This window comes from Manacus candei, unplaced genomic scaffold (genome assembly GCF_025592945.1).
Source record: "Manacus candei isolate 608988 ecotype Guabito, Panama unplaced genomic scaffold, ASM2559294v1 h1tg000223l, whole genome shotgun sequence".
NCBI lineage: Eukaryota > Metazoa > Chordata > Aves > Passeriformes > Pipridae > Manacus > Manacus candei.
In genome coordinates, this window is record NW_026138271.1 from 304,513 (window position 1) to 328,536 (window position 24,024).

Below are 24,024 nucleotides of genomic sequence, written 5' to 3' on the forward strand. Positions count from 1 at the left end.
ACCAGCCCTGCAGGGCTCCTGGGCACCACAGGGCTGGGGCCAGCAGGCAGCACCAGCTCCGGTTCTCGGCACCGGCTCCAGTTCCCAGAGCAGCTCTGGCTCCCAACACTGGATCTGGTTCCTGGTACTGGCTCCAGTTCCTGGTACCACCTCTGGTTCTCAGCACCAGCTTTGGTTCCCGGCACCAGCTCTGGTCCCTGTCACTGGCTACAAGCAGTAGCTTTGGTTCACGGCATGGGTTCTGGTTCAAGGCATCAGCTCCATTTCCCGGCACTGGTTCTAGTTCCCAGCACCAGTTCCCAACTCCAACTCCAGTTCCCAGCACTACCTCTGGATCAAGGCACTGGCCCTGGCTCCTGACACTGGTTTCCAGCACTGGCCCTGTTCCCAGCTCCCCATCCACCCAGGGTCCCCCTGGCTCCCAAGACCTCCCCAGCTGCCAGGCCAGGTCCCTCCTACAGCACCAGTGGCTGGAGCCGAGCTTTGTCTTGTGGCCAGGGGAAAGGCCAGTGGCCAGCAAGGTTGTGAGCACCATGCTGGAGCCATGCCCGAGCTGTGCCAGGGCCCTGCCAGAGCTGTGCCAGGCCCATTCCAGGGCTCCTGTCTCTTCCCTCTGCCACAGGGGCTCTGCTGGGGCTCTGGATGCAGCAGCTGGAGGTGGCCTGTCCCACGTGCAAACGTGGGAGGTGGCCTGTCCCACGTGCTGCCCAGGCTGGTGTGCCACTGATGTGCCACTGATGTGCCCATGGTGTCCCAGTGATGTGCCAGTGGTGTGCCTGCCGTGTCCTGGTGATGTGCTGGTGATGTGCACACACCTGTGCGCCCAGCTGGAGCTGGTGGGGGGCTGGGGCTGGTCCTCCTGCAGGTGCCTCCTGGGTGGGATGTCCTGGGTGTCCCTGAGCAGTGCCGGGAGCACCAGGAGTGCCAGAGTGCCAAGGGGCTGTGGGACCCCCTTGTGGGAGCGTGGGATGGGACCAGCTTTGCTGGGAACACTGGGTGGGGTTCACCCTCTCTCAGTGGTTGCAGTGGTGATGGTTAACCCTCTCCATACCGGGTGTACTGGTCACAGTTAACCCTCTCCATATTGGGTGCACTGGTCACAGCTAACCCGTGCCATCCCGGCTGTACTGGGAGCACTGGACAGGGTTACCCCTGGTGCTGACTGTACTGGGAGCATTGGTCGAGGTTAGCCCTTTCCATACCGGCTGTACTGGGAGCACTGGTCGGGGTTACCCCTGGTGCTGACTGTACTGGGAGCACTGGTCGGGGTTACCCCCGACGCTGGGTGTGCTGGTCGGGGTTAACCCTTCCCGCACCAGGTGCCCCATGGGGGTGCCCCCTCCCGCGGGGTGCGCTGGGTGCGGAGGGTGGGGCGGTGAGATAAGGCCCCCCCCGCTCCCCGCCCCCCGCCCCGCCCCTGCCGCGGAGCCCGAGCCGGTGCCGGTGCGGGCGGAGCCCCCGGGGCCGTTCACCCCCGGGAGCCTCCGCGGTACCGGTGCCGCTGTTCCCCCCCCCGGTGCCGCATCCCCCCCGGAATCACCGCCGGTGCCGTTTCCCCCCCGGTCATGCTCCCCCGTCGCGCTCCGGCGGACATCGCGGCGCACGGTGAGTCCCCGCGCGTGGAACCCTCCTCGCCCACCCCCCCGTGGGGCCGCGAGCGGCGTGGGGGCTCCGGGAGGGGGCTGCGGGGATGCTGCAGGGCAGGAGTGGGGGGGGCTGCAGGAGCCGTGGGGGCTGGGGGATGCGGCGTGGAGGGTCGTTCTGGGGCCGTGGGGTGCAGGGGGGGCTGTGCTGGGGGTGCGAGGGGCGTTCGGAGGCTGAGGCTCCAGTCCCCGGGGGCGGGGAGAGCTCGAGGGGGCGGCGGGGTCCCTATGGGTGCCCCTGTGGGTGGGGGGAGGCGGCGCGTCAGGCCCGGGGGGGGGGGGGGGGCTGCGGGGGTACGTGGGCGATGGAGCCGGTGACTCAGGCTTGGCACCGGCGCGCGCCGCGCTGCCCCCCACGCCCGCCTCTCACCTGCCCCCCCCTCCCGGCGCCCACCTGCCCCCTCCTCTCGCCCCTCACCTCCCCCCCCACGCCCGCCCCTCACCTGCCCCCCACACCCACCCCTCTTACCTGCCCCCCACACCCACCCCTCTTACCTGCCCCCCACACCCGCACCCCACACCTACCCCCCCCGCCCGCACCAAGCCCGCCCCTCACCTGCTCCCCCCACCTGCCCCCCACCTTTTCCCCACGCCCACCCCCCGCCTGCCCCCCCACTGCCGGGGTGCCGGTGCGGTGATGCCGGGGGCGCCGGTGATGCCAGCGCCGGTGATGTCGGGGTCCGGGGATACCAGGAGGGCCGGGACCGGCGATGTCGGTGATTCCGGCGATGTCGGTGATCCCGGCGATGCCGGGGCCGGTGGCTCTGCCGGGTTCGGAGCTTCTGCAAATGGCGCCTCGGCCTCGGCAAACGCCCGGTGCTGCCGGCTCCCGCGGGAACGAGCCCGAGCCGGTGTCACGGCTGCGGCGGGGCCGGGGCGGAGGTGGGATCGCGGAGTTGCCGGGATCGCGGAGGTGCCGGGATGCCGGAGGCAGGATCACGGAGGTGCCGGGATGGCGGAGGCAGCGGGATGGCGGAGGTGCCGGGATGGCGGGGGCGGGATCACGGAGGTGCCGGGATGATGGAGGCGGGATGGCGGAGGTGCCGGGATGGCGGAGGTGCTGGTGTGGCGGGCGCAGGATCACGGAGCCATCCCCGCCACTGCCAGCACCCTCCGTCCCGCTCCCGCGGGAGCGCTCCTGGCACCGAGGGGCTGCGACCGGCCCCGGCCCCGCGGGGCTGCCGGCCCGGCTGAACCTCGGCAGCCGCTCCCGGAAGCGGAGCGGGCCCGGCCGCTGCCCCGGTGCCGGTGCGGTCTTGTTCCGTACGGCTTCGGTCTGGTTGTTCTGCTCGTGCCCGCACCGGCTGCGGCGGCACCGGCAGGGGAGTCCCACGGGCGAGTTCTCGGTGCCCCCGCGGCCGTCCCGGTGCCGGACCGGTCATCACGACGGCTCCCTGCCCGTCCCTTCGCCGCGGTGGCCCCGTGGGGACCGTGGTCCTGGCGACACCGCCCGGCACGGCTCGGCATAGACCGCGCGTCCCCGGGGCTGTCCCGGGGGGTCCCGGCGCCTCTCGGCGCTCCGTGGTTCTGCCCTGGGGCTGGAGCGTGAGGGGGCTGTCGGTGCTGCCGGGTGCGGGGGAGTCCCGGTGCCGAGGGTCCCTGACGCCCGAAGGAGGGTGGTGGCGATGCCGGGGGTCCCGGTGCCGGGGGTCCCTGACGCGGTCCCTCTGCCGCAGGAGCCGGGGTCGGCGGGCAGCCGGGAGCCGGCGGCGATGGCGGAGGAGAGCTCAAGTGGCAGCAGCGGCTCGCCCGGCGCCGGGGACACGCTGCCCTGGAACCTGGGCAAGCACCAGCGCTCCCAGCGCGCCAAGGCTGCCGCGGGCAACGGGACGGTGCTGGACCCCGCCGAGAGAGCCGTCATCCGCATCGCAGGTACAGCCGGGACCGGGGCTGGGACGGGATGTGACCGGGGGTATGGGACGTGTCTGGCGGTCTCAGCATGCGCGGGGGTTTCCAGCGCGGTGGGATGGAGGGGCCGGAGGGGCCCGGAGGACGGCGGGGCGATGCCATGGGGTGATGTGGGAGCCCCGTGCTAGGCCGGGGGACCGAAGGGTGATACCGCGGCTGGGAGCTGGGCTGGGGCCGGGGCAGTAGTGCCGTCATGCAGGATGCCGTGCCGAGTCGTGCTGAGCCGAGCCGTGCCGGTACTGTGCCGAGCTGAGCTCGTGCCGGTCCGAGCCGAACCGAACGTAGCCGTGCCATGCTATTGCCAAGACGTGCCGTGCTGAGCCGAGCGAGCCGTGCCGTGCCCATACGGCTTCGAGTGTATCACCACGGGGCACCCAGCGTCTTGTCACAGGGCTCAGCGTGTCCCCCCCATACAGCACTCAGCCCCCCCGCACAGAATACCCCCCCCGGGCTATTTCCGTTGCACCTCCTTGTCCTTTCCTCGCCATTCCCCTCCTCCCCCCCCCCACCCCCCCATCTCCGTCCCCGCTCGGGTTTCGGGGCTTTAGTCTCTATTTTTAGGGATGACGAGGCCCCGTCCCACGGGGCCAGTGTCATACCACCCCCCCCAGCTCGCCCACGGCTGGGAATGGGCTCCGGTGGAGGTTGGTGGGGGCCGCGGTGGGCCCCCCCCGTGCCACACAGGGATGGTGGCACTGAGAGATGGAACTTTAAAAATCCCCCGGTGCTCATGGGGCTGCTGTGGGGGCCCCGGGGGAGCCGTGACGTCCCTGTCCTCACTGGCTGGGGGGCACCCAGGGATCTCTTTAAGGGGCTGACCACCCACCAGGAGAGGGGGCGTCTCGTCTGCCTCTCGAGCAAGGGCGGGGATGTCAGGGTGCAAGTCAGGGGAGTCCCTGTGCCAACTGTGGGGTCCACCAGGCACACCCCCATCCCATCCCTTATCATCTGCGCCCCCCACCCCCCAGTGTCCCCCATCACTGCGACCCCCGCCCCTTATCACTCACCCCTGCCCCCCTGTGCTCCTCTGGGCACCCGTGGGTGCTCCACGGCCGGGGTTGGTGGTGTCGGGGTTCGGGCAGTGCCGCGTCCCCGGCACCGTGTGATCTGTTTGGGGGGCGCAGAGGGTTCCACCTGCCCCATCCCCTATGGGGTGCTGCGCCCCATAGCGTGTCCGTGCCCCGTGGGGTGCCGTGTCCGTGGGTGCCGTGCCCTGTGGTCTGGCGCGCATCGGGGCGGTGTCCGGCGGTTCCTTTAAAGGGCTGGGCGGGGGCATGTCCCGTCCCCGTCCCGTCCCTTGTCCCGTCCCGTGCCCGTGCCCAGCCGCGGGGTGCGGGGCCGCCGAGCCACCGGACACGCCGGACACGCCGGGCACGCCGGACCCCGGCCCCGGCCCCCTGCCCTCGTCCCCCGCCGCCGCCCCCGCCGCCATGGCCGCCGCCGGCCCCCCGCCCGCTCCCGAAGAGCAGGACTTCATCCAGGCCTACGAGGACGTGCGGGAGCGCTACAAGGGTACGGGACCCCCGCCCCACCGCGGGCCGGCCGGGGGGCGCCGTGGGGCGCCGGGCGCGGGGGGGCCGCGGGGGAGCGCGGCCGCTCATTCCCATAATTGGGCACGACGGGCGCCGCCAGCCCCGGCGCGGCCGGGGGGGTGGAGGGGGACCGGGGGACACGGAGCGGCACCTCGGACCCCGAGGGGAGCCCCCCCGGCCGCTGCCCCCACCGGGGACTCGGTGCCCGCGGACGGGCAGGGCACTGTGCCCGCCGCCCCCCGCGGCGGCCGGCGGGGTCAGGGGCGGCGTGGTGGGGCGGGGGGTCCCGGTGGGAGGGCTGGGGAAAGGGGGTTTTGTCGGGGGGCTGGGGGCGGCGGAGAGTGGGCACGGGCGGTGGGGGGCCGGCGGCTGTGGGCAGCGGAGCTCCAGTGCTCGGCAGTGGCATTGGTGGCAGTGGTGGTATCGGTGGCATCTCAGGGTACAAGGCCCACGCCGGGTGGTGGGTCAAACCCCAGTGCTGTCCGCAGTACCCCCATGCCTGTGTGCGGCCGAGGGGGCTCCGGTGCTCCGGCGTGGGGCCGGCAGTGCCCGCAGCCATGCCCTTACATGGGAGCGGATGCTGCCTGCGGGGGGGCAGCCCCCCCGTCCCGGCGCCGGGGGGTCGCAGCTGATCCCGCCGCAGGGTCCTTGGGATGAGGCGTTACGGCTGCTCCCGCCAGGGCAGGACACCAGTTCTGGGGTGGTGGGAGTGCGTGCCCTCAGCCTGCAGCCCATTTGGTGCCAACACCAACTGTGCTACGGCTCAGGTGTCCCCTGGGAGGGACCCCAGTGCCTCCGGTGCTGTTGGGAGGAGCTCAGCACGTCTGGCCCTGGCGGGTCCCACCACGGTCTGAGTGCCGCCGGCAGGGATGGCACAGAGCTCAGGAGCTGATATCCCTCAGCGGTGCCAGGGCACCATGGGACTGGTCAGTGTGGCTTGGCTGGTGGTCCTGGGCAAATGGCAGGGGTTCGGTGTCACCATACGGTCCCACCTTGCTGGGTGCTGGTGGGTTTGGTGACATGGGCTCTGGAGTGAGAGTTTGGTGTCAACGTGATCCCACCTCACCAGGTGCTGGAAGGTTCAGTGTCACCATGTGGTCCCACTTCACTGTGTGCCAGAGGGTTTGGTGTCACGGGCCCCTGGGCAGGTGTTTGGTGTCACTGGGTAGTTGCACCTTGCCAGGTGCTGGCAGGTTTGGGATCACCATGTGATCCCACCTTGCTGGCTGCTGGCGGGTTTGGTGCTGTGGGACACGTGGTGGGTTTAGTGTCACCATGCAGTCACCCCTCACTGCCTGCCAGTGGGTTTGGTCCCACCTCGCTGGGTGCTGGTGGGTGTGATGCCGTGGGTCCTGGAGCAAGGGTTGATGTCATTGTGTGGTTGGTCACCCCTTGCCAGGTGTTGGCGTGTTTGGAACCATGACCCATGGGGTGGGTGGGTGTGCCATCACGGCTGGACAGCAGTTGGCCTGGAGGGGACAATGAGGTTAGGGCTGAGCTGTGGCATCTGGGAAGTGTCAGCTGGCCTTGGGCTCTGCCACACGCAGTGACATGGTGATGGTGGGTGCAGAACCTGTTGGGGGTGGTGATACCTGCCAGTGCTGCTGGCATGTGCCATCCCTGAGGCTCAGAGCCCAGTGGGACCTGGCACCCGCTCTACCAGGGACTGTGCTGGGGGTCACAGGATGGTGCTTGCCACCATCTGTAGGCCAGGGGCTGGTGGAGCTGGTGGTGGCCCTGGCACAGGACCTGGTGCTGGTGTTCTGGGGGTACCAGGATTCCCGGGTGAGGTGGGTGTTGGGGTGTTTGCTGGATGCCTCGTGGCTTCTCTATTAGAGCCGTTATTGTAGCACAGTGCCCAGTGGGCACTGAAACCAGGCTGGGGGACACTGTCGCCCCTGGCACCACCACAACTGTCACCATCACCACGGCTGTTCCCCAGGGCTCGGCACAGTGCTCATCCACACGGGCTGTTCCCTGTCAGGGGGCAGCTGGACCCCCAGGACCACCCAGCCCTTCACTGCAGTGGCACTGTGGTGGCCATGCCGGGGTCCCTCCCAGTGTCCCTGGAGCTGGCTGGTGGTCATGGTGGCCACAGTACAGTGGCTGTGCTGGGGACCCTCTTGGTGACCCTGGGGCTGGATGGTGGCCACAGTGGCTGCAGTATGGTGGCCATACCACAGTCCCTGCTGGTGTCCCTGGGGCTTGGGGGACGACCAGTGGCCACAGTGCAATGGCCATGCCAGGGTCCTTCCCTGGTGTCCCTGGAGCTTTTGTGGGTGGCCAGTGGCCACAGTGGCCACAGGGCAGAGGCCATGCTGGGGTCCCTATGTCCCTGGGGCTTAAGGGCTGGCCAGTGTCCTCGGTGTGGTGGCCAGGTGGCCACAGTGTGGTGTCCCTGCCATGGTCCCTCCCAGTGTCCCCAGGGCTCAGGGGCTGGCTGCAGTGTGGTGGCAGGGTCAGAGGCCCTCCCAGTGTCCCTGGGGCTCTGGGGGTGGCTGTGTTGTGGTGGCCAGTGGCCACAGTATGGTGGCCGTGCTGGGTCTCTCTGCTGTCCCTGGGGCTTGAGGGGTGGCTAGTGGCTGTGTTGTGGTGGCCATGCTGGGTCCCTCCCAATGTCCCTGGGCTGGCTGGTGGCCACAGTGGCCACGGTGTGGTGGCCATGACACAGTCCCTTCCGCTGTCCCTAGGGCCTGGGGGGTGGCTGGTGGCTGCAGTGTGGTGGCCGTGCTGGGTCCCTCCCGGTGTCCCCAGGGATGGCCGGTGGCCGCAGTGCGACCGCCATTCCCGGCAGGACCCGGGGCTGGCACGGCCACGCGGAGCTGAGGCTGAGGCCTGGCACTGCTGCTTGGCACCGTGCCAGGGGCTCCTGCCAGCACCCCCAGCCTGTGGTAATGGTGCCAGTGGGGGAATCAGGGGGCTGGGGGGCAACACTTCCCCCCTCAAGGACGGAAGCCCCCCTGGCACTGCTGTCAGAGGGGATCTGTATCCCTGCCCTGGGCAGAACTGGATCGGTGCCCAATGCCCGGGGATGGGCCCCACTGGCCGGGGGGGAGTGGGATGGATGAGCATGGGGGGCTGTACTGGATGGGGGGATTGGTCATGGAGGGGGTGCTGTGTGTGCTGGATGGTGGGTGGGGGTCTGTGCTGGTGGAGGGGCCGTATTGGATTTGGTGGGGCTGGAAGAGCTGTGCTGTTGGGGGGTCTGTGTTGATGTTGATGTGGGGGTCTCTGCTGTAATGAGGGGTCTGGGGGGCCGTGCTGCTGGGGCTCTGTGCCGTGCCGAGGGGCCTGCGGGGCCTGTCCCAGCCGGTGTGGGGGGGGGGGCGGTGTCGGTGCCGCAGGGGCGGGGGGCTGCGGCGAGGGGGCGGGGCGAGGCGGGGCCGGGGCCGGGGGGGCGGGTCCGTCCCGCCCCGGGGCTGCGGGACCGGCCGGCAGCGTGCGGGAGCGCGGGCGGCCATGGAGGGGGCGCGGGGCATCCACCACGAGATCGCCTCCCTCAAAGGTACCGGGGTGGGGGGACACCGCGGGCGTCCCGGGGCCAAGCCCAAGGGGACCGGCGGGGCTTCCGCGTCCCGGGGAGGGTTCCGCGTCCCGGGGAGGGTTCCGCGTCCCGGGGAGGGTTCCGCGTCCCGGGGGCTCCAGTCGCGCTGCATCCCTCCTGTGCGCGTGTCGCAGCGCGGACAGGAGAGCGGGGGTCACCGGGGGCGTCACCGGCATCACTCAGTGTTACCCGGTGTCACAAGCGTCACCCGCTATCACGGGGCCCTGCCAGGCACCACCGGGCCGGGCTCCGGGGCAGTGCCGTGTTACCGCGCCGTGTTACCATGCGGATGCCGTGCCGTGTTACCACGCCGGTGCCGTACCGTGTTACTGTGCGGGTGCCGTGCCGTGTTACCACGCCGGTGCCGTACCGTGTTACCGTGCGGGTGCCGTGCCGTGTTACCATGCGGGTGCCGTGCCGTGTTACCACGCCGCGCCGCAGAGTCGGGGCGCTGGGGCGTGAGTAACGGGCGCCGGCGGATGCCGGTCACGGGGCTGCTGGCGGCCACCGGCCCCTGTGTCACCGCAGCGGGCAGAGAGCCACCGCGGGGCCTGGCACCGCAGCGAGCCACCGAGCCGGGGTCGGGCTGGAACGGAGCCCGACGGGGGTGGGGATGGACCCCGGCGAGGGGGGAGATGGACCCCGGTGAGGGGGGAGATGGACCCCGACGAGGGTGGGAATGGACTCGGCGAGGGTGAGGATGGACTCGGCGAGGGTGGGGATGGACTCCGGGAGAACTGGGATGGGATGGACCCCGGGAGAGTCGTGGCGCCCGGCAGCCGCAGCGGTGCCGCAGGCCCAGCGGGGGGATCCAGGGCCGTGTCTGCTCCCGCAGAGCCGGGGCTGCTACGAGGTTGATTTATGGTGAGAACCGCCCGAGCCCGGGACACCCGCCGGCACCGGGACCCACGCCAGTGCCGGGACCCCCGCCGGCCCCGGCCTCATTAAGAGCCGGTCTCTGGCCGCGGTGCCCTCCGCAAACAGCCGCGGCTTTGTTCCGCTGGACACGGGGAGCCCTGCGGCCTCGCCAGACCCCGGCACTGGCACCGGCACCGGTGCTGGCACCGGGAGGGCAGTGCCGGGCCCGTGGCCAGGAGCCGCTGCCCGCCCCAGATTTGGGGGGCTGTCCCCCGCCGGGCTGCCCGAGGGCGCCGTGGGCCGGAGGGGTGAGGGGCACGGGGCGTGCACTGGACTGCGGGGGGGTGCCCCCAGTGCCGCGTGCCGGCAGCCGATGCCCCCCTGTCCCCCCCCCGAGGTGCGACGCCGGCGGGACGCGGAGCTGCGGGGCCGGTGCGGGGGGCTGGCGGCGCGGAGCGGAGGGCGAGGGGCTCCTCCCCGGTGAGTGCAGAGGGGAGCCGGCGCCCTGCCCAGCGCGGGGCAGCGGCGGGATGCTGGCGATGGCCCCGCTGTCACATCGCGTTGGATCACGGCGGGCGGCGGGCGCTGACGCGGCACTTCCCGGTGGGAGCCGCCGGCGCGGCCGTGACCCCGTTGCGGGCTGGGGGTGCGGGGCCATGGCTGGGGGGGATACAGTCCTGCTGCCCACCATCGCTCCCCCAACACTCCCCCCCATCTCTGCCCCCGAACACTCCCACATCTCTGCCCCATCTCAGCCCTCCCATCACTCCTCCCATCACTCACCCGTCTCTGCCCCTCATCACTCCTTCCATCACTGCCCCATCTCTGTTCCCCATCATTTCCCCAACACTCTCCTATTGCTGCACCATCTCTGCCCACCCATCTCTGCCCCCTCTTGCTGCCCCCTTGCTCCCCCCATCTATTCCCACCCTGCTGGGGTTCTGGGGTACCGTGGGGCTGGGGGGGGGTGCTCTGTGGTGCCGGACATGCTTGTGGGGGTTCAGGCAGGTGACTGATGCTCTTCTGGAGGATTCCTTTTGGGGGGTGGGCACCCCAGTGTCCCTGGTGCCCCTGGCCCCTGCACCAGCTGTACCAGGGGTGCCCGGTGTTGGGGGCCCTCAGCAACGGGGGGCCTTTTCCCCCACTTTCCTTTGGCCCCCAAGATCAGGGGATGGGGAAGTTGCACCATTCCTTGTGCTCCCCCCACCCCGTGATGCCAGCGCGATTGCATCACCCATCTGTGGGTTTGGGGTCCCCGTGGCCTGCCAGCTCTGGAGTGAGCCATGCCCGGGTCACTGCTCCCCACCAGTAAATCCCAGTGCACCCCATTGCCACTCCTAGTAGTGCCATCGGCAGGGACAGAGGTGCCGGGGATGGTGTTCCCAAGGACCACAGGGGCTCCTGCAGCCCTGTGGGGCAGTGTCCCTGTGCCCCAGCCTCAGTGTGCTGGGCCAGGGGAGCCCTGGGGGGGTTCCCCCCCTTTTGGGGGCTGTGGGGCTGGGATCTCCCTGGCATGGGGCAGCCTCCAGCAGGGGGGATCCCTGGCACCTCAGTTCGTCCCAGAGTCCCTCCTGCTCTGTGGTGTGAGTGCCGGCACTCACTCCCACCCCGCCCCTCACACGGAGCCTGGGTGTGCCCCTGGGGGGTCCCCAATACCCGGTCTCTACCCACGACGGTGCTTGGGGGTCCCACTGCTGTGCTAGGGGCCGTGCCAGTTGCCACTGAGGGGGTGTTGGGCAGCTGTCCTTGCCGGGGGGGCTCAGAGGGTGGCTGGGGGGGCAGCTGCCTCGTCCTCACCTGCCACCCGGGGGCTGTGGTGGGGCACAGCTACACCACTGCCACGGCTGTGTCACTGCTGGGGGATATGGGGGCGACGTGGGGTCCCCCTGGGGCTGCTCCCCCGGTATAAACAGGGGCAGGAGCAGAGCAAACATCGACGTGGCAGGATGTGGCCTCCCAGCCCTGCCTGTGCCCCTGCCAATACACCTGCCCGTCCCCCTGCCCGACCCCTGCCTGCTGCTCTGCCTGCAGCCCGGCGGTGCGCGATGCTCGGGCGGGGCGTGGGCGCCACGTCCCCGGTTCAGGGCTCTTCCCCGGGCTCAGGGCTCTCCCCCGGGCTCAGGGCTCTCCCCCGGGCTCAGGGATCCTCCGGGCTCAGGGTGCCCCCTCCTAAGTTCGGAGACCCCTCCCGGCTCAGGGTCTCCCCCCGAGCTGAGGGCTGCCCCCAGCCTCAGGGTCCCCCTCCCGGGCTCAGAGTCACCCCCGGCTCAGGGTCTCCCCGGGAGCTCCGTGGGGCCGGTCCCGGGGCGGAGGCGGGGCGGGAGCCGCGGGGGTTCCCACGCAGGAACCGGCCGGGTGGGTCGGGGCAGGGGGGGAGAAGTGGGGGCGGGTCCGGCCGTGCCCCCCCCGGGCGGAAGCCGGGGCCGGGGAGGGGCCGGTGGTGAGTCAGGGCTGGGCCTGGGGCCCCCCCGGCCCCCCCGAACGGGGGTGGAGCTGCTGCCGTTCCGACCGTGCCGGCAGCCAGCACCGCGCCGTGCCGGATCGCGCCAGGACGTGCCGGGCCATACTGAGCTGTACTGGACCGTACCGGGCTGTGCCAGGCCATACCGAGCCGAACTGGACCATACTGGGCTGGGCTGGACCGTACCAAGCTGTATTGGACTGTACTGGACCATCCTGGGCTGTGCTGTGCTGGGCCGTACTGAGCTGTGCTGGGCCATACTGGGCTGTACCGGACCGTACTGGGCTGTACCACACGGAGCTGCACCGGACCACACTGAGCAGCGGTGAGGCGTGACTGAGCCCTGTCCCTGTGCCGTGTGCGGTGCCCTCTGCTTTGCCGCCCGCACCATGGTGGCAGGGATGCTGATGCCGCTGGAGCGGCTCCGCTCCATCCTGGAGCTGCTGTTCCGTGAGGGCGTTCTGGTGGGAGAGCGGGACGGGTGCCCCCGGCGCACCCACCCGCAGCTGCCCGGCGTGGCCAACGTGGAGGTTCGGCGCGCCATGGCCTCGCTGCACTCCCGCGGCCTCGTGCGCCAAACGGCCGCCTGGCGACACCTCTACTGGTACCTGACCGACGCCGGCATCGCCCACCTGCGCCAGTACCTGCGCCTGCCGCCCGACGTTGTCCCGCGCTCCCTGCAGCGCGTCCCGCGCCCCGCCGCCCCACGCCCCGACACCCGCCGTGCCACCACCGGCACCGGCACTGGCACCCACCGGGTACGTCCCGCCGGCGGCGACCGGCTCTACCGCAGGAAGGACGAGGGCGAGCGGCACGTGGAGCCCGTCACCGTCGCTGCAGGGCAGGGGGTGTCCCAGCTGCCCCCGCAGCCCAGCCCGGCCGCAGGTACCGACCAGAGCCCTGGGGAGCTCCCTGTGCTCTCCTGGGTGGGGGCACCTCAGCCCCTCTGCTCCCAGGGGTGGCTGCAGCCCCCTGAGCCCCCCCGGTGCCCGGCCAAAGATGGGGTGGGGGACACCTGCAATCCCCTCGCTGCCTGGGGAGGGAGGAGGGTGCTGGGGGGCTCCTCGCTGTGCCTCCCTGAGCTCACGGGGACCCTGTGGGCTGGAGTGGTCCCTGGGCGCTGGGGGACCAGGGGGCAGTGAGGTGGCTCCCCGGGGTCCCCAAGAGGCTGGTGGGGTGCTAGGGACCCTGAGTGCTGCAGGAGTGTCACTGCTGCCGTCCCCCCGGGCTCCCCATGGTGGGGAGGGGAGAGTGTCATGGGGAAACTGAGCTGTGGGAGGCCGTGCTGTGAAGGAGCCGTGCTGTGAAGGAGCCGTGCTGTGAGGGGCCGTGCGTGGGGACTCTGCGCCTCCAAGGCCCCCGCTGTGCCCAGGGTGGGTCGGACAGACGGCGGCAGCTGGGGCGGGCAGGGCTGGTGGGGAGGGGGCTGCGGCTGCGAAGGTGTCCCCAACACCGCCTCCCCCGCGACACGCGATCCCGACACGCGATCGGCGGCAGCTGGACCCGGCGGGGGTGCGGGGCGTCCGGTGTCCCACCCCCCCCGGGCGGGGCAGCTGCCGCGGCGCCCCGAGGCGGTGGCGAGGGCCCCCCGCACCCCTCCGGGCTGTGAGTCAGCCCGTGGCCGTGGGCAGCCGCCGCCGGTCCAAGTTTCCAGCCCAGAGGCGCCGAGCCCGGTCCCTGCCAGCGCCGTGAGTCACCGGCCGGCGGGGGGGCCGGGCCCGCCGCGGTGCTGCCCCGTGGGTGCGGGTCCTGCGCGGGCAGTACCCACGTCCCGCGGGGACAGAGGAGTTCCCCCGAGCTCTGTCCCGTGGGTCGCACCCCGCGCCGGGCTCCGAGGCTGCGGTCGCTGCCCGACCCCCGCGTGGGGCGCGATCCCGGAGCCCCGGCCGTCCCGTCCAGTCCTGCCGTGCCAGCTGATCCGGATCCGGGTTTTCTCTCCGCCCGGCGAGGCGCTGCCGGAAAATCCGGCCTGGATTACCGGCTGGCGGGGACGGGGTCGCGGCGGCGGGGGGCTGCGGGGTCCCCGCGGGGCGGAGCGGATGCCGGTGCCCCTCCAGCACCCCCTTTTTCTCCTCGGTCTGGAGGGGGGACCTCCTTCGGCGGCGGGGCCGTGCCGGGGCCCTCAATCCCGGTGTAACGACGCCCCCCGAGGTGGCGGTAGCGTGACCCCCCCCACGGGTGCTGGGGGGTCCGGGGGTCCCGAGGTGCCACCGCGGCCGCCCCGTCCCGCCCCCACCCGTGTCATGTTCTAACTCGGGCTCGGTGACGGGCCCCGGTTATTTATATCGGCGCCCGCTCCCTGCCCGCCCCCCCCCCGCCCCCACCGCCACCGGCGGAGCCGCGCTGTGCCCTCGCTCCGCGCTCCGCACCTGCCCGCACCCTGCTCGCACCTGCCCGCACCCTGCCTTGTCCATGAAGGTCGTACCGGGTGGGTGAGACCGGGGGGGCTGCGGAAAGGACAGGGACAGGGGGGCTGGCGCCGCCGGGGCGCTTGTCCCGGGATATAAAAAGCCGGGAAGGGGGGAACACGACGCGGGGGGGGGACACGGCAGGGAGGGGACACGGGGGGGGCCGTGCCGGTGCGGCGGGCAGGAGGCGTCTCCGCGCCGCGGCCCGGGAGGGGTTAAGGCGGAGCGGGCGCTGCCCCGGGGGGGCGGGCGCTGGTCCGTCCCTGCCCCGCCGAGCCCGGCCGGTTCCGAGCCCGTCCCGTGTCCCGCATGGAGGACACCGGGTCCTTGTTCCCGTCGCTGGTGGCGGCGGGACACGCAGCATCCCTCGCCCTGGTCTGGTACTGGCGGCGGCGGCGGGACGAGCCGGGGGGCACCGGTGAGTTCGACTCCCCTCGGTCCTCCCTCGGCCCCCCCGGCTCCGCTCGGCTCGGCCCCTCGCCCCGCCCACCCGCCGTGGGGAGGGGGGGAGCGGCACGGCACCTGCAGCCCCGCTGCTGCCAGAGTGGGTGGGGGTCCAGGGGGGCTTTAGGGGGGACTCACCGCCCGTGCGGGGAGGGACGAGGGGAGAGACCTGCTGCCCTGGGTTCTGGGGAGCTTCACCTGCCGTGGGGGAACATCCCGGTGGGGGGGCGGGATGCAGCACCCGGTGGTACCCAGGAGTGACTCAGCATTGATGGAGTGTGACACCCCCCCCCTCCCCGCACCATTAGGAGTGGGGATCCCGGCAGCAGCCCTCGGCGCGGGGGTGGCTGCCCAAACCCTCCCCCAGCATCCCCATCCCGAAGTGTGAAGGTGCCAAATATTTTTGGGGACAGGGATCTGGTGACGGGGGGGGCCCGGGAAGGGCCGAGTGGGTGCTGGTGTCTGGGGGTTCCATGAGACCCCCCACACCCTCCGCCGGCGCGGACTCGGCCACCTGCATCCATCCCTGCTGCCGGGGCGCTGCCGGCGGCCGCGGCCCCCCCTCCCGGCGCTTTCCAGGGCGTTGGCTGCGGTTTCCGTCGATCTGCGTGCGGCACCGGGCACTGTCACGCGGCTGCCGCCGGGCCGGGCCGGCCCCGCTCCCGCCGCGCTGCGAAACCACTGCCGGGCCCGCGGCCGGGGGGAGCCGCGGAGGCCGCGGCCGCTGCCGGTGCCGGTGCCAGATAAGGCGGGCAGGGCACCTTGGCCGGGCCGGAGCCCCGGCTGCCCCTGCCGGGGGGGGCCGCTGTCCCTGGCGCCGGCCCAGTCCGAAGGGCACCCCCAAGGTCGCACCTGCCGGGGCCCATCATCCCTTCGCGCCGCGACCCTCCCGGGCTGGGGAATCCAGGAGGCTCCGGCAGCGCCGGCCGCTCTCGGTGGTGCTGGGGTCTGCACCTCCGCGATCGCTCGGGGGGTTTAACACCGGTGGTCTCCGTGCTGGGCTATGCCTCGCCGGGGCAGTGGGGCTGTTTCTGAGCGCTGCTCCTGGAACCCGCGGAGGGGTCGGGGTGGGTGACAACAAGGGGCTGCTGCCCGGTGCCTGCGGGAGGCTGATCGGTGCTCACGAGAGGTTGCCTGATGCCTGCGGGGGGGCTGCCCAGTACCCGCGGGGGGCTGCCCGGTACCCGCAGGGGGGCTTCCCCGGGCAATGAGGGGCTGTACCAGCTGCTCTCGGTGGCAGTTTCGGCAGTGTCAGGGCAGGTGTTTTCAAGGGGCACCACGGCCCAGACAGGGCTCCTGCCTGGGGGGCTGGGGGGCAAAAGGCTGGGGGGGGGGCGGGGGAGCCGCGGGAGAGCTTGGCGGGCTGGTGGCGGCGCCGGCTGGTTTTGGCAACAGGATGCCGCTGTTTGTTTGGCCCCGCTCCGGTTTCCAGGGCTGCCAGAGACGTGGCGGCAGTGGGCGGAGGGGGGCCCCAGAGGTTTGGGAACCCCCCTGTCCCCCCCCTTTCCGCTCCACTCAGCTTTTCCACCGCGCTGGCGGCTCCGGCTGTGCCAGGCCGGGAGGATCGGATGCTGCTGCTGGCCGCAGCCATGACTCACCGGCCTCCAGGGGCCGTGGCTGGCAACCACGGGCATCCCCGGCACGGTTCCCCCGGCACGGTCCCCCCGGCACCGCCTCTGGCGTCCATGAGGAGGCTCTTCCCGCCACTGTCCCACGTCCTCCATGGTGGAGCCGTGGGAAGCGTGTCAGAGCCCTGGGAAGCATGCTGGAGCCGTGGGAAGCGTGTCGGAGCCGTGGCAGTGTGCGGGAAGCGTGGCGGGCGTGGCACGCACATCCCGCGGGACACGTGTCCCGTTCCAGGCGGTGTTCCCCGCTCGCCGGGCGCTATCGCTCCTGCTCGCCCCCCCCCCCCGCTGCCCCCAGCTCCTTATCTCTGCGGCACAGATGGGACGCGGCCGCTGCCGTGGGGCTGAGCCGTGGGTCGGCACCGTGCCATGCCGTGCTCTGCCGTGCCCAGCCCCCACACCTCGGCCTTGCTGCTGGCCTGGCTCATCCTGGCTGGCTTTTGCCGTGCTGCGTTTTGACATAAGACCCCGAGACCCCCTGAGATCCTCCTGAGACCTCTGTGCTCCCTCTGGCAGGGATGTGCCCAGCTCCAGGAGCCCCCCAGCACTCCGGGTGATAACAGGGGTTGCAGCCGACTCTGAACCACTTGGGTGTCTCCCTGACCAGGGTTGCTGTGCCATGGCATGCCTGTGCTGTGCCATGCCCGTGCCTTGCCTGTGCCCGTGCCAGGTGGCCGGAGCCCCTCTGGCTTTGTCCCGGCTGCGCTCTGCCCGCGGCCGGGCTGGCTCGGGGGCTCCCAGCGCAGCGGCCGTGGGTGGGCTCCACGCTGCCTGGGAACAGGAGGAGCCGGGCTGGCGGAGGCCGTGGGCTGTGTGAGTCACTGGCCGCGGCTCAGGCCGCTCTCCGGGCACGGATCCCGCCGCGCTCCCACCAGACGCGGCCGGACGCCGAGCAGGGCGGGGGGCGCCGGGGCCGGGACGCGCGATGGGCTTCGCGCTCTGCTGCGGGTGCTGCTGCGGGCCAGGAGCAGGTGACCTGCGGGCCGGAGGTCGGAGGGGGGTGTTTCCGCCTTGGCGTCCCCCAGAACCCCCTTCCCCGTCGCAGGCTCCTTCCTGGCACAGCTCGGTCCGGCCCTGCGTGTGCCTGGGGTCTCATCTGGCCTCGGGGGGGGGGATGGTGGGACGCGGCGTGGGGCGCACGGGGGTCCCTGCAGCTCGGGGGTCCTCGGTGCCGTGGGGACCCACCGGAAAACACACTGAGGGCTCCCCTCGGCGCGGGGACCCTTTGTGGGACCTCTGGGGAGAGGAAGATGGAAGGGATGGGTGCTGAAGTGAAGCTTGGGTGCGGGGGGGCACGAGCTGCCCCCACCCCCCTGGATCTCTGCGTGTGGGTAAGGGGTCGGGATGTGGGTGCTGGAGATGTCGGGGTGCCCCGTGGCTGCAGTACTGGGTGGTCCTGGGGGCACTGGGCAGAGGGGCGCGGGCGGGGGCGCGGGGTTCCAGCACCGCAGGTCCGGGTGCGGAAGGAGGGGTCCTGATCGGAGATCGCCCCGGGGTGTGGGGTGGGGTTTCCCTCCGGGTCCCTCCGGGTTTTAGGGACGGGGTGTACCCCTGGGGGTAGCAGGGACGGAGCGCGCCCCCGGCTCTCCCGGTTTGCGGAGTGGGGTGTCTCCCTGGGGTGCAGGGTGGGGTGTCCTGCCCGGGTCCCCCCGGTCCCCCCGGATGCCGCGGGTGGTGGCGCAGCCGGGACCGCCGGGGGGGGCGGGGCGAAGCGGGGCGGGTGCCGCCCGTCCCTCCCCCCGCCCGTCCCGTCCGCCCGGTGCCGCCGGTCGGTCCCGGCGGTGGGTCCGGCGGTTGGTCGGTGGTCGGTGGGTCCCGTCCCTTCCGGCGGAGCGGCGGGGCCATGTCGGGCCCCGGTCCCGCCGGGGACTGGCTGAGCGGCGGCTCCGAGCCCGAGCGGCGGCGGTACCTGAGCGCCCGGCTGTGCTGCACCGGTGACCGAGGGGAGCGGGGCCGGGGGAGGGCGGGGGCGGTGAGGGGGTGTCCCGGGGTGGGGGGACGGGGGGCAGCTTGCGGCGGGAGCGCGGGAGCGGCGGGCCGGGGGTGCACTGGAGCGGCGGGCGGGGGGGGGGAACGGGGAGGGGCGGGGTCTGCCCGGAGCCTTTGAGCCACGCCCCCTCTGTGACCCCGCCCCCAGAGCCCCGGGGCCGTGCTGAGCTGCGCTGAGCTGGGACGGGCTCAGCAGGGAGGGTGTGAGTGCGTGTGCGTGTTTGTGTGTGTTTGTGTGTGTGTGGTGTTCTGTGTGTACGTGTGTGTTTGTGTGTGTTTGTGTGTGTCTGTGTGTGTGTGGTGTTCTGTGTGTACGTGTGTGTTTGTGTGTGTGGGTGTGTTAGTGTGTGTGTGTTGTTCTGTGTGTACATGTGGGTGTGAGCGTGTGTGTGTGTGTGTGTGCGTGTGTGTGTTGTTCTGTGTGTACATGCGGGTGTGAGCATGTGTGTGTGTTTGTGTGTGCTGGTGCACGCCTGCACGTGTGTGTGTGCACCTGTGTGTGCACCAGTGAACACATGTGTATGCGCACCTGTGGGTGTGGCTGTACATGTGTGTACATGTGTGTGCTTGCGTGTGTCTGTGCACACGTGTGTGTGTGTCTACGTGCGTGCACGTGTGTATGCCCCTGCACACATATCTGGGGGCAGTGATGTGTGTGTGTACCCCACTGAGTGTGAGTGTGTGCACATGTGTGTGCTGGTGTCCACGTGTCTCTGTGCCCATGTCTGTGTGTGTAAGTGCAGCCGTGTGTGTCTGTGCAGGTGTGTGTGTGCACTCGTGTGTGTGCCCCTGCACACGTGTGTGGGGGTGATGGGGGAGTGTGTGCGCCAGCGTGTGTGCCTGTGCACATGTGAGCATGCATATGAGTGTACGAGTGTGTGTGCACACGCGTGTGAGTCCGTGTGTGTGATGCTGCACGTGTGTGTGTGTGTGAGCTCCTGCACACATGTGCTTGTGTGTGTCCGTGTGTGTGAGCTCCTGCACACATGTGCTTGTGTGTGTCCGTGTGTGTGCACATGCCCGGCTCCCCGTGCCCCCTCCAATGGGGTGCCCCCGCGTTGCTGTCCGGTGTGCCAGCCCTCCCTCATCAGGACACCCCACACCTGTCGCCAAGGGTGATCCTGGTGCTGACCCCCTTCCCCGGTGCGATCCTGGTGCTGACCCCCTTCCCCGGTGCTGACCCCCTTCCCCCCGGTGCTGACCCTCTTCCCCCAGTGCTGACCCCCTTCCCCCCGTGCTGACCCGCTTTCCGGTGCCGACCTCCCTCCCCGGTGCTGACACCCCGAGGCCCCACTGGTGCCGGCGGGTTCCTGGACCGGTGCCGGTGCCGGGAGTGCCCGCCGTGCTTCGCTGCCCTGTCGCTTCGTCCGGGTTCGTGGCGGTGCCGCTTGGGCCGGACGCCACGGCGATGGGTGCTGCCCCGGTGCCGGCAGCTCCCGTTCCCCGGCGATGGGTGCTGCCCCGGTGCCGGCAGCTCCCGTTCCACGGCGATGGGTGCTGCCCCGGTGCCGGCAGCTCCCGTTCCACGGCGATGGGTGCTGCCCCGGTGCCGGCAGCTCCCGTTCCCCGCCCGCAGCCGCGGGTGCCGCAGGGTGCGGGTGCGGGTGCCCGGCACGGTGCCGAGGTGAGGGAGGCTCGGCTGGTCCAGGGGGCTCCCTCGGAGTCCCCTGGGGGCTGGAGACGCCGTGGGAGGGAGCCGGGCCGGCCCGGCGGCGTCGGCACCCGCGGGCGAGACTGCGGTGCTCCTGCCCGGCCGGCCCGGCTGGCTCGGGAGCCGCCGGGGCCGGGAGCTGCCTGCCCCGGGAGCCGCCGGGGCCGGTGCCAAGAGCCGCCCCGTCAGGTCTTCAAAGCGCCCGCCCCGACACCGCCTCGTCCCTCCGGTCGGTACCTGCCGGTGCCACGGTGCCGGAGCCCGGGGGTGCCGGAGCCCGGGGGTGCCGGGGGTGCCGGAGCGGCGGTGCCGTCCCGCCCCTCACCCCGACGCGGTCCCGGGGTCTCGGCCGCGCCGCGGAACCCTCCGGCCCCGGCTCGGCACGTCGGAGCGGCTCAGCCGGTGTGAGCAAGGTGCCAGTCCGGCGCGGTGCCACCTATATCACCACCCTGGCAGTGCCACCGCCCTGTCCCTCTGCCGCCCTTCGCCCTTCGCGTCCCGATGCCCACGGGCCGCGGTAGCTGCGGCTCCGGGGTGTCCCTGTCCCCCCCGACGTGCGTCAGCCGGGCTCCCATCGCGCTCCGGGCGCCAGATGTGCCTGTGCCAGATGTGCCTGTGCCAGATGCGCCTGTGCCAAATGCGCTCTCGGCGGAAAAATGTGCGTGCCGGGGCCGGGGCCGGGGCGGGCCGGGCCGGTGCCGCCCGCATTCCGCGGCGGCCGCGCTGGCTCTGCCCCAGCGGGCACTGGGCCGGCACTGGCTGCCGCTCCCTGGCGGGCTCCCGCACCCACGGGTGTCACGGGGGGGTGTCACGGGGGGTGTCACCGGTGGGCGGGTGCCGGTGGGGCTCCCCGTGGCGCCGCGGGCGCGCGGTTGGACCGTGAGTCACGGCGAGAAGGGGCCGCGGCCCCGTGTCCTTGGACTCCACACCGGTGTCGGGTGCGGGAAAGTGACGTCGGTGTCGGGGTGTAGATGTGGATGTTGGGGTGCAGAACATGGGCCTTGGGGCACTGATGTGTATGTTGGGCTGCAGACCTGGGTGTTGTGGTGCAGATGTGGGTGTTGGGGTGCAGATGCGGGTGTTGGGGTGCAGATGTGGGTGTTGGGGTGCAGACCTCGGTGTTAGGGTGCAGACCTGGGTGTTAGGGTGCAGACCTGGGTGTTGGGGTGCAGATATGGGTGTTGGGGTGCAGACCTGGGTGTTGGGGTGCAGATGCGGGTGTTGGGGTGCAGACCTGGGTGTTGGGGTGCAGATGCGGGTGTTGGGGTGCAGACCTCGGTGTTAGGGTGCAGATGCGGGTGTTGGGGCCCAGGCTGTGCCAGGCTGGCAGCGCTCAGGGTGCCTGAGGCTGCACTTTTCCCAGCAGCTGCCACCCCTGCTGTGGGTGATGTGGGTGACAGTGGTGACATGTATGACATGGGTGCTGCGGGTGCTGCTGTGGGCAGAGCTGTCAGGCCCGTGCTGTTCTGAGGGGCCGTGGACTCCCATCCTGTGCCAACTCCTCTGGGGATCCCCAACCCTCAGAGCCCCGAGGAGGGATGTCCCAGGGGGACACAGCACCCAGTGGGGCGTGACCCCCAGAATCCCCCCGTGGTTCCCATGGCCAGCAGTGCCACCCTGTCAGGGGGGTGCAGTGGGAGATGGGTGCCTGGGGAGGGGCATTCCTCCAGTGCTGCCAATACCCCTGCCCGACAGGAGCACCCGTGGGTGCAGGGTGGGGTGTTGGGTGCTGTCCTGGGGTGCTTGGTAGGAGCAGAGCCACTGGCAGGGGTGGGAGCAGCCACTGATGTGAGCAGGGGGCACCTCGTGGGTCTGTGGGGCTCAGCCTCTCCATCTTCGGAGTCCTATAGCCCAGGGGATTGGGACCCTGAACTCCCCAGGAGGGGCCCTGGGGCTCTGAGCCCCTCAGCTATGGGACCTGGACCTGGCAAAGCTTCAGGGGCCTGAGCCCGAGGATGGGGGGAGCAGGGGTCCTATGGCACCGGGACATGGTCTGGGGTCGTTGGGAGGTCCCTGGGCTGGGGGAGAAGGTGGTGCCATGGCCCTCAGAGGAGGTCCCAGCTGGGAGCTGAGGGGCTGGGTAACCCCTGACCATGGGGCCAGAGGGGTTTTGGGAACTCTCAATATGGGGCCAGAAGGGTCCTGAGCTGGGAACGTGGGGGTCCTGGGCCTCTGGGGTTCGTAAATCTTGGGGTCCCGGGGTGTGGGGACTGGGGGTCTGACAGCACTGGGCTGGGGAGTTGGGGGTCCCAAACCCACAGGGCTTGTGGACCTGGGGGTCCCGAGGCCTTAGGGTGTGTGTGGGGGGGGGGGTCTCAACCCCTGGGCTTGCAGATCTGCAGTTCCTAAAGTCCCAGAGAGTGGGGCAGAGGGTCTAGCAGCTCCGGGTGGGAGTATGAAGGTGTCTGCGCACCACGAGCTTCAGGACCGGCGGTCCCACCCCCCGCGCTTGCAGAGCTGGAGGTCCGGCGGCCTCGGGCGTGCGGCAGAGGGTGCCGGCTTCCCGTGGGGTGCCCCATGGCAGGTCCGTGGATCTGTGCCCGATTCCGGCTGCCGGCGCGGGGAGGGAAGGGTTAAAGCGGCGCCGTGGGCTCGGGAGTTTCCTGTGGGCAGGGTCGGGGCGTGGGGCGGGGGGATGGAGCCCCGTCTCCTCCCCGAGCCGCCCCACTCGCGGCGGGACCGGCAGCGGAGCGGGAGGCGAGACGAGCTGTGTCGGGGCTCAGCCATGTCCCGACAGCGGCGCAACCCGGAGGAGGCTCCGGTGGCGGCCACCCGGACGGGCTCCGAGGACAACCTGTACCTGGCCGTGCTGCGGGCGGCCGAGGGCCGCAAAGGTATCGCGCCGAGGCGGGCGGGGGGCCCGCCCACCATCGCATCCCTCACCTGGGGCAGTGTCCCCAGGGCAGGCTGTGGGACAGACTCCCGCGGCAGGGCGGTGTCCCCGGGGGAGACCCCCATGCTGGGGCGGTGTCGCTGGGGAGGTGTGCCCCCAGGTAGGCTGTGGGGCTGGCTATGGGGCAAACTCTCACACCAGGGCCGTGTCCCTGGGGCAGACCCCCACCCCGGGGCAGTGTCCCCAGATTAGTGTCCCCAGGGCAGCCTATGGGGCAGGCTGTGGGTCAGACCCGACGCTGGGGCGGTGTCCCCGGCAGGCTATGGGGCAGACCCCCCCATGCTGGGGCAGTGTCTCTGGGGCGGGCTATGGGGCAGACTGTGGGTCAGACGCCCACGCCGCCGCCCATCCCCATCGCCGGTGCCCGTCGGTCGCTTCCTGCCACGCCCTGCCCAGCCGCCGTGGCCTGGCTGCCGCGGTGGCTCCGCCGCTGCCCCGGGGTGGGCGCTGCCCTGAGGACCCCCGGGTGTCAGTGTTCCCGGCGCGGGTGCCGGGGCGCGGTGTGGGTGCCCCCGGCTCGGTGCGCGGTGTGTGCCCCACGCTTCCTTCCTTCCTTCCTCTCGCACCGCGGCCGCTCCCGGCCCGGCACGCCCTGGCTGTGCTGCTGAGCGCCCTTGGGCCCGTGGGGCAATTCTGGCTGCGCGGCGTCCCCATGTGCTCGCCCGGGTCGGGGGTGTTGGCTGTGGGGTGCTGGGTGCCGCGTGGGCAGATCCCAGCACGCTCCGGCGGGGCAAGACCCGGCACGCAGCACCCGGCTCGCCGTGGCGTGGGCAGGGGGGCGTCGCAGCAGCCGTGGGGTTGGTGGCACTGCCCCACGTGCGTGGAGTGTCCCCTCGGGTCACAGACCTCTCCTGGGCACCGGGCTGGGTCTGGTGCTGACACTGGGGGCCAGGGGGCAGTGGGGACAGAAGGATGGGTGCTGGTAGCAGGGCACGGGGGGTGGGTTTGTTAATGGGGTGCAGGGAGGTGGGTGCTCATAACAGGGTGCAGGGTAATGGGTGGGTTAGTGAGGTGTAGGCAGTGGGTGCTGGTAACAAGGTGCAGGGCAGTGGGTGGGTTAATGGGGTG

At 71.5% G+C, this 24,024-nt stretch overlaps 2 protein-coding genes across 2 annotated transcripts in view; both read left to right on the forward strand.

Annotated features, from left to right (window-relative positions):
* The first annotated feature begins 12,056 nt into the window (after positions 1-12,056).
* The window catches only part of PLEC (plectin), a 42,732-nt gene continuing 30,764 nt past the window's right edge, over positions 12,057-24,024 (forward strand). The window contains 1 exon segment of the mRNA XM_051774769.1: positions 12,057-12,831. Within this exon segment, the coding sequence (XP_051630729.1) occupies positions 12,336-12,831 (496 nt within the window). The 5' untranslated portion in view covers positions 12,057-12,335.
* LOC127464448 (translation initiation factor IF-2-like) lies at positions 19,747-20,873 on the forward strand. Its single transcript, XM_051774780.1, has 2 exons — positions 19,747-19,947; positions 19,989-20,873. Exons 1-2 carry the CDS (start codon positions 19,903-19,905, stop codon positions 20,469-20,471), a joined length of 528 nt encoding a protein of 175 aa, XP_051630740.1. The 5' UTR covers positions 19,747-19,902; the 3' UTR covers positions 20,472-20,873.